Below are 13,026 nucleotides of genomic sequence, written 5' to 3' on the forward strand. Positions count from 1 at the left end.
TAAGTGTTCTCTGATGGGTGAATAAAGAAAATGTAACACACACACACACACACACACACACACACACACACACATTGTCTCTCTCTCTCTTTCTCTAATATTATTTGGCTATTAAAAAGGAAGGAAATCTTGCCATTTGAGACAACATGGACGGCATTACGCTAAGTGAAACAAGACACAGAAAGACAAATACCATATGATCTCACTTATAAGTGGAATCTTAAAAAAAAAAGAGAGAGAGAGACAGAGAAAGAAAGAAAATTGAATTCATAAATACAGAGAACACATTGGTGGTTGTCAGAGGTGGGGAGGAGGAGGGGTGGGCAAAATGGGTGAAGGTGGTCAAACAGTACAACCTTCCAGTTACAAAATAAATAAGTTCTGGGGATGTACTATACACAGCGGTGATGATAGTTAATAATACTGTACTGTATATTTGAAAGTTGCTAAGTCTTAAAGGTTCTCATCACCGGGGCGGGGGGGCGGGGGTTGTAATTATGTGAGGTGATAAATGTTACCTAGACTTACTGTGGTGACCATTTCACAATATACACATGCGTCAAATCATTACATTATACATCTGGACCTAATATGTCAAATATATATATTTTTTAAAAAGTTAAGCCCAATAGATGAGCTGTAAAAAACTAAGATACAGAATCATAAAGCAACTGAGTAGACCCAAGAGTAAGAAAAACAAAGCTTTTCCTGCTGTTCATATAAATCACTGCATAAAGCAAACAAGAAAAAAAAAACTTAGTAGTTACATGTAACAGTATATTATAGTAAGCCTTTGGTACAGCCACCATTAATCTGCAAAACCAAGTTCTGCTTCAAAGCATCCAAAGAAATCTCTGCAGGAAACGAACATCCTAACAAGTTTCTGAAAGTAAATGCCCTGCCCCTTACCCAGAAAATCAAAAACTGGGTTAGCTCAGGAATATTATAATAATGATATCAGTAGTAATGGTAGTTATTATGGTAGTCATGATGGTAGTATTAAAGGCCATCTCTTACTGAATATTTACACATGCTAAGAAGTACGTTTCATAATTCATTTAATTTTCACAATAACAGTAAGGGGTAGGTACTTTTAATATGCTCATTTTAGAAATGTGATTAAGATGGGAGCGCCTGGGTGGCACAGCGGTTAAGCATCTGCCTTCGGCTCAGGGCATGATCCCGGCGTTATGGAATCGAGCCCCACGTCAGGCTCCTCCGCTATAAGCCTGCTTCTTCCTCTCCCACTCCCCCTGCTTGTGTTCCCTCTCTCGCTGGCTGTCTCTACCTCTGTCGAATAAATAAATAAAATCTTAAAAAAAAAATGTGATTAAGATAAATGGAGGTGCCCAATGTTCTGTACCAAGTAAGTGACAGAGCAGATGCGAGCCCAGACCCTTTGGCACAGGCTTTGTTCTTAACAATGTACCACCTTAACTACCTTACAACACAGAAGCTAAAAGAAAGGTAAGGCAGCCAGACCTGTGTTCATCCGTAGTAACTATTCAGTAACCCCACTGGTTAAGCTTCTTATTCTCCACTAAATACTCTAAGTTCTTTTCAACTCTTACATCCATGATGAAAATGCTTCTCTCCTCAACCCTCAATTCAGCTCCATTATTTGTCTACTGGAAAAGTTAACAGAAGCTAAGAAGAAAAATTCTGAATAATTGATTCTGCTACTTTTAAGAAAAGTCAGCAGAAAAATATAATGAAATTAATAGTTAAACAGCTTCATGAACAATAGGTAATAATAATTACCCTTGACAAAACTGGTGATAATCAAAAGTATATGCAAATTCTTAGGTAACCACAAGCCATATAATTTTAACAAAGATCAGGCAGAGCCATTTCATTTTCAAAAATCCTGAGTCATATAAAATAGATGCAAGCAGCATTAGTAAAAGTGTTAATACTAAAAAGATATATGTTTTTTTAATACTTTGTTTTATATTAATATGTGGAGACAACTATATTGCATGAATAACTGACAATAAAATGCTTCACTTTCAAAAACTATGAGCACAACTAGGCAATTTACCGGTTTTCTGAATGTAGAATTTTTTGAAAGCAACGTAGATCACTCATTATATATTATAAAAGCAGATAGAGAAATAAGTGGGATGTCAGGAAACAGGCAAGGTCACATGTAAAAAAAAAAGAATAAAACTGCAAAGAATCTAAGTGTTTTCTAAAAAACATTGCATTGTAGGCATGTTCTTATTTAAAAAATCTCTACTTTTTAAGCTTTTATTTCTCAAGGCAATATTTAAAAAGTAAAGTCCATAAAAACCCTTACAGAGGAGATAAAATACCAACATCTACTTGAATGCTTTTATTTTATTCAACTTTTCCGTTCTGCCTAGTTCTCAGATATAAGTTCAAAGACATTAATACATGGTCAAATTTATATTAACATTGATAAAAACTAAAATCTACACATGTATTGAAAAATAAAGGAAGCATATGAAAAACAGTAAAGCATCAATGAACTAGATAGAGCCCAATCAGATCCCAAATTTTCAAAAGTGTTTAGCATTTTCCACCTTCCCATTACACACAAACACATACCCACACACACATACACAGAGAAGGAAAAAAACAAACAACCTAACTCAAGAAAATAAGATCTAACTACTATAAGCAAATTAAATCACGAATCAGGGTATATACTGTCCAGTCTCTCATACAGCATTGTCCATTGAGAATATTCAGTTTCTATGACACTGAAAGATCCCCAATAAAACCCTCAGTTCAATTGCGATGAAAACATTATACTCAGCAACAAAACAGTCACAGTAACAATGATTTACAAGGACCTCAATAAAAGGTTAAACTTCAATTAGCCAGAACACACAACAGTCAAAGTAAATTCCTCAGTCTATTCTTTGAGCACTGCAATCAGTATTCTTTCATGCTTTTAATGGACAATGAAGGAGAAAGCAACTGAATAGAGGAGGTTATGGATCTATGTTTATTCAAATATACTCTAAAGGTGTATTTACTTTTTTAAAAAATCACATTCTGTCAAATGGCAGGCTAAAAATAACAGGGATAATGGGAAAAATAGAGTTGGGTCAGACCCCTGAAAAACTATACAACTTTGTCAACCAGAGCACTGACAAAAACATTAACTGGTACCTGGGAAGGCAACTTGCACCTGGGAAAGAAGGTAATTTGGCTGGAAGCTGCCATAAGGATACAAAACACATCAAAACAAAGCTGGGAAGTGCTCAACCAACAAGATAAAAATGGAACTCTAAGCCAGCAGGGGAGGGGACCACCCCCATTAGTAGGAAGACACAGGAAACAGAGGTAGATCTCTCTGTGAAGAAGACCCCAGGTACAAACACTCATATTTAATGTTCTCCAATTAGAGCTAAAAGTCTTCACGCCAGCAGGAGAGCACCAAAGCTTAGGGCTATTTCCTTTCCCCTGTAAGTTAAAACACCACCTCTCCTACCCTGTTACTCTGGTTCCCTTTGCCTAGGAAAAACATTCCATGTGAAGCAATGTAAGTTTGTGTTCAACTGACATACTTCTCCAATTTCTAACATGTTTGAGCAAATCCACATAAATAAAAAGATTATTCTTTAAACAAGTTTGCAAAGCAAAGCTAGATATCCTTTTATGATCCATTTTCTCTTGAACATTTTTCTACTGGAATGCTTGCCCTTTACTTTTTGATTTACATGAGTCTTATAGATTATAAAAGTTAGTTATTGGTCAAATGTATAACAAATATTTTTCCCCAATTTATTATTTGACTTTATGCTGAGGTTCATAGGTTTTGGGGGGGTACTTTTAATAGTTTAAACTTTTATGTAATAGATCCATCTTTTCTCTCCTAGTTTCTGAGACCTAATGCCTGTAGATTACCCAGTCCAGTGTTATCAATAAATATAAGCCTATTTTCTTCAAGTACTTTAATGTTTTATTTTTTACATTCAGGTCTTTGATTTATTTGAATTTTTATCATAAAGTATGAGGCAGATTTTCAGCTTGGTTTTTTTGTCCACAAATGCCTAATAATTTTTTGTATTTCCATCTACTTTTTCCCACTGAGTTGAATGGCCATCTTTATAATACAAAACATCAAATATATTTAGATTGTCCCTCTTTTCTATTGCACTGATCGGTGTGACTGGAGGCTATGACAGCAGATGCTAAAAAAGCAAAAAAAAAAAACAGAGTAGAAATGCTAGAAACGTTTTAATTAAAACAGTGCTGAGAGGTGTTATTTAAATACTGCCGCTTCCTAATACTATTTTAAGTTTAGTATCTGATAGCCGTCCCCCCCCACCCTCAATCATCTTTTCCAGAAATTTTACCATGCATAAATATAAAAAGATAAATTATAGTACCCATCCAAAAGGAAGAAAAAACTCTTAACGGAGGCTAAAAGGAAAACGGAGGTATTCCTTTGGAGTCAGGAGCCCACAGGTCTACCCCTTTCTAATACTACACTTAGGCTGTTTTCCAATAAACACTTTATAATCAATCAAGAATAAATATTTTAAAGGGTGGCCAAATAAGCTACAATCTAAGACTGGCAATACTTTTCTTTTTTTTTCTCCCATTGCTTTATTTTTTTTATAATTTTTATTTTGTTGTATTAGTCACCATACAGTACATCCCTAGTTTTTGATGCAACATTCCATGGCTCATTATTTGCGTATAACACCCAGTGCACCATGCAATATGTGCCCTCCTTAATACCCATCACAGGCCTATCCCAATCCCCCACGCCCCTCCCCTCTGAAGCCCTCAGTTTGTTTCCTAGAGTCCATAGTCTCTCATGGTTCATTCCCCCTTCTGTTTGCCCCCCCTTCATTCTTCCCTTCCTTCTCCTACCAATCTTCCTATTTCTTACGTTCCATAAATGAGTGAAACCATATTGATAATTGTCTTTCTCTGCTTGACTTATTTCACTTAGCATAATCTCCTCCAGTCCCATCCACGTTGCTGCAAATGTTGTGCAATCGTTCTTTTTGATGGCTGAGTAATATTCCATTGTATATATGGACCACATCTTCTTAATCCAGTCATCTGTTGAAGGGCATCTCGGCTCCTTCCACAATTTAGCTATTGTGGACAATGTTGCTATGAACATTGGGGTGCATATGGCCCTTCTCTTCACTACATCTGTATCTTTGGGGTAAATACCCAGGAGTGCAATGGCTGGATCATAGTAGCTCAATTTTTAACTTTTTAAGGGACCTCCACACTGTTTTCCAGAATGGCTGTACCAACTTGCATTCCCACCAACAGTGTAGGAGGGATCCCCTTTCTCCACCTTCTCTCCAACATTTGTTGTTTCCTGCCTTGTCAATTTTTGCCATTAAGACTGGCAATACTTTGATCCAAAAAAAGCAACAGATCTGGATATTTAGATTTCAAAGTACAAAGACTAATTAAATGTTTTGCTCTAAGTTTTTCCAGAAATTCCAGTTTCCTTAATTACATAATCTCTATGTTCTACAAAAGCTTATCTAGGGGGCTTAAAAATATCCGTGCACTAATCGGTAATTAGGCTGCTTTCATTCCTATAAAAGTCTTATAAACATTTTTTAATGTTTTTCTTTATTATAGTTTAGACTAGGTTTAGGTAAAGAGATGTAAATAGCCCACCCTTAAGTATAGTATCTTACAATTTTTTCATAAAATTTTCCAAGTACTTACTTATTAAGCAATGTATATTCTGGGAGTAACGAGAATTGTCTGGGATGGTGAAGCTGCCATCACAGATAGCAACCTGACTCTCACCAAAAGGAAGGGTGAAGAAACAAAGTTTATACAGTAAACATCCCAGCGCCTGTAAAACAAACAAGTATGAATATCATCAGAGTTCAAGTAATCAATCACAAGACAAAAACATAGCTCTAGACCAAAAACTAAATATGTTACTAAAAAAACAGGAGTCTAATGTTTCTAATACTGGATCACTCTTTTCACAAATTACTGCTTAAACCAATCAATGTGCTTCATTTCTGAAAAGATATTTAACTGTATCACTTCCATATTTTTCTATCACCTCTGTGGTTAGTTGGCTGTATTAAAGCTATCATGGAACTCTAATTCATGAATGATGTAACTAAAACTGGAAGTAGCTGGTTCCCTTTGGGGAAAAATTATATTTTTATTTCTTTCACAAGGAAAAAATATATTTAGCACAAAAGTAGCATATAACCAACAAAGTAATCACAAGGCTCCTTCTAGGAACATTTTTTTAAAAATTCACTATAAAACATGTTATAAAATCCTGGGGTTCCAAATATGAGTTAGCACAGTTAAATTTATCAGACAGCCATCAATACAGTTTTATTGATTATTCACTAAACACATGTCATTATTTCATATCATAAAAATTAGTTCTCTACTTCTACATATAACCCTACAATTTTTAATCTAAATATACTATTCATATTTGTACTTGGCTAATCTATAATAAAATTCACAAAGAAAGAGCTCTGTCTTCACTTGCATGGCTTCCTAGACAGCACTGCACCAATAAATCTCCTTGCTGACAATGAGGACAAAACACCCTAAAACAACACAAACTGCATTCTGAAAAGCAACACAGGAAATTCCTAGCTACCAAGCTGCTAACGGCTCAAACCTGAGAAGCAGTAATAAAATGTGATTTTTGGTTCGAGAAATCATTATGTTGTTATAAAAAATGTCACCTCAAGCCTTAACGGTGTAAAAGATATTTCTAATTCTAAAGAGATTGTAATAAAATTATCCAATAGTCAGTATACAATTATATCAGCAATACCAAAATTTGGCCTTACTAACACCTCTCCTTTGTTCGATTTTCTCCACACATCAACTTAGCACACTCAGCTAACAAATACACTAAGTTTTATAACTGCCATGAAAATCATAATATGCAGAAACACCTTTTAAGTTCAACAATATTTACGAAACATTATTTTCAATATAGCCTTCCAACAATAAGTTTAAAAGCTCTAGAAATTTCAATTCTAGAAGAGTAGTTCTAGTAAGTTCAAAAGGATTAGTGTGACTAATGAAATGGTAAAGATTCTGAATGGAAATAACCAGTTCCAAGTCACATAAAAATATTTATAATGCTTTATTCCGTAAGGAGATATTTTCAGCATTTATACAGCAAATTTGAGCTTAAGACTTCCTTAACAGCACAAAAAAAACTACTATGAATGGTGTAATATCTACATTAAATTTCACATTTCTCCTGCCCAGATGACAATCTAAGCACAAGAGTTCTGCATTTTAGCCAGTTTTATCTTATCAATCAAACCTTTAGTAATGTGTCTTCTGTTAGAGTAAATGTTGCAGGAGTTCCCAGATAACAATTTTAGATAGCAATGCCAGTATACTTAAAAAACATAAATCTAAAATATAAAATACTCCACTTCACATAGTGTGAACACAACCAGGTGTCCTAATTTTTTCACACCAAAGGCATTTCCCTCCTTACCAATTTGATATGATGAGAATTGTTCAAGAAACAGGAGGAAACAAATGACCTGATTTTGAAGGCTAAGTATCATCATCTTCAATTTTCCTCATTAAAAGATAACATGAAGCATTTCTCACTGAATTTCCTAATGCTTATGAAATTAGCATCTTACTTCTCAGGATAAAAATAACCTACAATGAAAACTTCAAGCAAAAAAAATTTTTTTCCCCAAAATATAAAGTGCTAAATGAATACTTTAACCTCAATATTGTAACTCCCTGAATCAGTACTACCCTGAAATAGAATCAGAAATATAATTCTTGACCAGTATGAATTGAATATTTTTTTCTGGATATTCTTTCATTCACACCTAAAATGTTGTAACATACTTCTGTTGCACCTGAGCTAAGATAAGAAAAAAATGGCATCATGAAAATTAAAATTCTATTTCTATCAAGCATATAAACATAGGTTCTATTTTCTGATTATTTTCCTTCTTTTTTATTTTTGGATAATCTATCTGTAACCCCATAGCTATACCCAGTTATCCATTATAGAAATACTACCCCATATACTAATCTTTTATAAATGGTAAAAAGTTTATCACAATTTAGTATGCTGCCTGGCATACAAACAAAGTCTGAAAGGATTCCCTCCTTTTTTATTAAGATACTGGGTACGATCACGTGCTTAGAGACTAATTATTTTTTTCAATCAAGTCTTGATGATTTCCAAACTGTAGTTAAGCTATGACATCTGTTGTTTCCTCTGCTGCTGAAATACTCTTAGGTGACATGGATTTCAACAACGGTAACAAAATTAGGCTAGAAAATATTTCCACAACCACCTCTTCTAATACCTTCATTTTATAAATTAAGATCTGATTGGATTTGCTGTCTACATTACACTATAAGCCATTTACTATAAGCCATTTAATAAGTCAAATGCTAATGCTGAGAAAAGCAAACTGAATTTGAATTATACAAGCTGGTGATCTATAAGCAGTCACCAAGTTAACTAAATCAAACTTATCCAAGGTTTGATTCAACTATGCATATGGTTAAAACTTCAACTACCACAAGATTTAAGAATCACTGGTGCAAAAGTATATATTACAACAGATGAAAAGATATCAAAGATACTGTTTTATCATTACCTTGCAAGAATATTTAGTATCCCAACCCCTGTAAGGAGGAAGTCAGGAGAAGAGAACCAAGGAGATATTCATTTGGTTTCACACATTACGCACTACTACTTTCTAAATACGTTTTAAAAATAAAACAAACATGACTTTTCTTTTAAACTCTAGAACTAACTCCAAAGGGATTTTTTTCCTCCATCCCTAATACGGAGGTAGGTATGACCAAATACTCGTTGAATTTAAATGAATTCACATTTAAATTGAGTTTCTTGCTAGTTTAGCAAATACAGCCAAAATATATTTCCTTATGAAACAAGTTCTAAAGAAGTACTAGCATTCTAACATAAAGTTCAACTATACAGAAACATGATCAATCTTAATAATTCAATCCAGATACACAGTTAACCCTTGAACAACAGCAGAAAATCCATGTATAACTTGACTCCCCCAAAACTTAACTACTAATAATCTACTGCCAACCTGAAGCCTTACCAGTATCATAGTTAGTTAATACATATTTTGTAATATGTATTACATACTGTAGTCTTACAATATGTAACTTTTTCTTAATTTTTTCAGTATTTCTAGGCTACGTGGTTCATCTGCAAGTTTTTTCACATTTGTTGCCAATCTCCAAAATTTTTCCAATATATTTATTTTTTTAAATCTGCATGTTAAGTGGACCCACGCAGTTCAAACACATGTTGTTCAAGGGTTAACTGTATATGTTAAATGATAAGATCCTCAAAATGTAGAAGTTAGTCAATGGTATGATTGTAATTAGAAAAAAATTTTACTCCTGTTAGTTTCCATTAAAAAGATCCTAAAATACTTCTAAAAACTACTTAAGAGTTATGACCAGCTTTTCCATACTGCAATCAACCAAAATTATGTTCAATCAAAAAAATATTAACATTTTATGTAATATAAATTCTAAAAAACACTGTGGTAAAACGTTACATTATATGGAAGTACTTTATTTACTTTTTTATACCTAAGCTTTCCAATTCAGGATTAAGAAGATAAAATATTCTATTTGTTTTATTCTTCTGAATAAGAAGCACTACTATATACCACTCTCTTCTACTTATGAAATACCTTTTGGGGGACACGGGGGAAAATAATCAACTGAACTCAGATTTTTTTAAATTTGGTTAGAGAAAATGTTAGCCTTTCTTGGCCTTACCCAGATATCAGCCTTGGTGGTGATGGGTTTCCCTCCATAAAGGTTGATCATTTCAGGGGCTCTGTATGACAGAGTTGTATACCTGGCAGTAAATAAGTGGAGTGGAGATATAAAAAAAAAAAAAAAAAAAAAAAAAAAAAAGATACTACATTGTTTCTATATAAAATACTACAAAAACTTTGAGTTTCAATAACGTTATATAGAAATTACACTATTTTTAAAAAGCTCAATAAAAGTCCATCAAGATTTAACAATACAAAGCATCTACATACACATTTTTATTCAATAAGTGCAATAGCATCTCTAATGATATAAAAACTTAATTTTCTTTAATAAGAAATGTTAAAGACAATGGATTGACAATGTAGTTTTCCTTGAATTTATTTTAAATAATTTGACTCTAAAATTATTCTTATCAAAATATTTTAGTCTATTAATCTAAAAGCAAAATTACTACCCTCTCAAAAAATAAATTTATATGTTTATTAAGGACTTTGTTTTTATGGACTCTAACATAATTCCTGGCACATAGTAGTAAATCTCCTTTAGGTTTGTTTTTATCATTTTTGTTTTAAAAGTAACCTAGTTGCCATAATTCTAACTACACTAATTAAGAACACTTTTAGAACTGTCATTATAAGCTATTTGGAATTAAAAGATACTGTGAAAAAATATTTACCAATATAAAAATTCTAAATCCACTACAAAGAGATTATTTTAATGAAGTAGTACTCAATTTCATGGCAAAAACTGTTAGACAATGGAAGGACTTCCTATACGATGGCATAATTTAAGATCAATTTTGAGTGTTCATATGTTTCATTTTATATGAAATATTTTAAGGCTCAACATTCTGCCATCTCATTTTTTCAAAATTACTCTGACTGGTGAGACACTACAGAGGAGCAACCTGAGAAACCAGAATAGAAACTGCATGAGGGCAGGACTTCTGTTCACTGCTATACTGCAGCACCAACAACAGTGTCTGCTGCACTGTAGGCCCTGAGGAAACACCTGTTAACTGAATAAATGGTTAGACCATTAACTCCTCAATTGAGCCCCAATGCACAAGAACTCCTCATGAGCCTGCATTCATCACTACTGCAAAATTCGACTAAACCTTAACTATACTTCAAATCTCAACAGCAAGAAATGAAACTTTCAGCAAGTCAGAGATCCTAAAGCAGGCATTATATACCATGACCCAATAAATAAATATAAATAAAATTTAAAAATTACTCATTTATTTATATATTTATTTATGATGGATATATATAGCCCCCCAAGAAGCCAATTCAATAATTTGTTCTTGTGTTCTTCAGGACATTTGTGTCTACTAAGGAGTTAAGTTTTACAGGATCTAATATAATCATCATAAGCTAAGTTTCCTGAGTAGCAATACGTAGTCTAGAAACCCACAGTGTTACACAAATGGGCCACAGTAAGATCAGCTCTCCTTGAGTCATTTCAAAATGTATACTGCAGGTCAAGTGATAGCTCTTAGTTTTAAACAACTGAGAATTTGTGAGGAAGTGAAGAAAGGCAACTTAAAAAAGACAACTATGCAGAAATTCCTACTCTCACAGATCATTGGGCATGCTGCATCATTTTACTAAGGTAATCTAAGATTTACAAACAATGCTATTTTCTAAAACTAGGACACAGAAAAGTCAGGGAAAGGTACTTACAGGTACTCTAGCAACCACAGAAGATACAAAATTAAGAAAACATAAAGCAGATATGACATATTTCTACCAGAGAGTTTTCTAATACACTATCACAAAGTAACGTGTTTTCCACAGTTTTCAATACATTAAGAAGTGAATCTTCCTCATTTAAATATGAAGTAAAAACTTAGTTTTCAAATAATTTGATTTTTTTTCCTAATAAGCACAAATCCTCAGTATTAGTAAAAACAAAGATGTTTAACTGAACTCAACAATCACTTAAAACTCCCTTTAATGATTCCACAAATTACTACAGCTTGACAAATTTCTTAATATATTTAAAATGTACATGAAAAACCTGTATGCATGATAAAATATATTTTCTACTGAGCTAGAGCAGACATAAATTAGTCAATGTCTATGGCACAGAAATATTTTGAAGAAATCTATAAATCGAACACCTAAAATTCGTATTGGCAGAACTGGTCCAGAGACTTAATTAATATTCCCATGAGACAAAGCACAATAAAGACAGAAACTTACTTTTTAATTTCTTCTTCTACTAGATTAACTCCATCTTTTTGAGGATTAAGAAATTTATTCGTGGCACTGCCAAAGTCACAAAGTACATAGTTTCCACTATCATTCAACAAAATATTTTCTACCTTCAGAAAAAATAAATAATTAGTAGTATTTTCAAAGAAAAATTATATTTTTATAACCATGTTTCTACAAAATATACATTGAAAGGTTTCTACCATATATACATAGAGACAGGAGTAAGATAAATTATGAGGAAAGACAAACAAATCAGACCAAAAATAAACTTGACTATGTCTACTATTTCTCTTACTAAGAACAGAGAAGTGCTTCTCCCATCCCAGGATGATTTTTGCAGGGGCCAAGAAGCCCTAAATCCTCTTTAAACCTCTTCTGTGAAAAAGAACTAGCAGCAGTCGAGGTCTATACTGTACCTCTGTTTTTCTCCTTTTCTGACACTTCAGCTTATCTATACACAAGTAACAAAAGCCATTAAAATTCTACCTGATTGACTTCTAATTCCATTTTTATTGAAAATGCTCCACTAAAAAACACAGTTTTGTCTCTATGTGTTAAAGTCATAGCAAATTATTAGGGAAAATGTAAACACTGCATATTCGAAAGAACTGAAATGAACTATGCTAGTTATCCAAATTAAAGGACAGAAGTCTGCAGTCATGCATTTCAATCTTCGCTTAATTTGTATCATATTAACGGTAGTAGGTAACCCTAGATGACATTTTCATGGTTAACAACCTACATTTTAAATGACACCTTCTATTCTCTTGTATCTTAAGAGGATTTTATTATCACCTTTCATAAATTTTGTATAACCAGTCAGAATTGGGATTCATTCCTTCATTAAATATTTATTGAGATCCTGGCTATGTGCAAGGCACCCTTCTAAATACTTAGATATATCACTACAAAAGAGAAAAATCCCTGCCCACATGGAGTTTACATTCTAGGGGAAGAGAACAGAAAGTAAACAACGAGCACAATTCATAAGCAAATTATATTGTACCCTACAAGGTAACAAGTGATAACA

General features: G+C 33.2%; 1 protein-coding gene across 1 annotated transcript in view; it reads right to left on the reverse strand.

The window, feature by feature from the left end:
- The window catches only part of BMP2K (BMP2 inducible kinase), a 126,800-nt gene that overhangs the window by 53,320 nt on the left and 60,454 nt on the right, over positions 1 to 13,026 (reverse strand). Inside the window, exons 5-7 of the mRNA XM_034671639.1 lie at positions 11,982 to 12,103; positions 9,772 to 9,853; positions 5,683 to 5,815 (exon numbers count right to left, since the gene is read on the reverse strand). Coding sequence (XP_034527530.1) covers positions 5,683 to 5,815; positions 9,772 to 9,853; positions 11,982 to 12,103 — 337 coding nt within the window. The remainder of the gene's footprint in view (positions 1 to 5,682; positions 5,816 to 9,771; positions 9,854 to 11,981; positions 12,104 to 13,026) is intronic.

The sequence above is a fragment of the Ailuropoda melanoleuca genome, chromosome 11 (assembly GCF_002007445.2).
Source record: "Ailuropoda melanoleuca isolate Jingjing chromosome 11, ASM200744v2, whole genome shotgun sequence".
Lineage (NCBI taxonomy): Eukaryota > Metazoa > Chordata > Mammalia > Carnivora > Ursidae > Ailuropoda > Ailuropoda melanoleuca.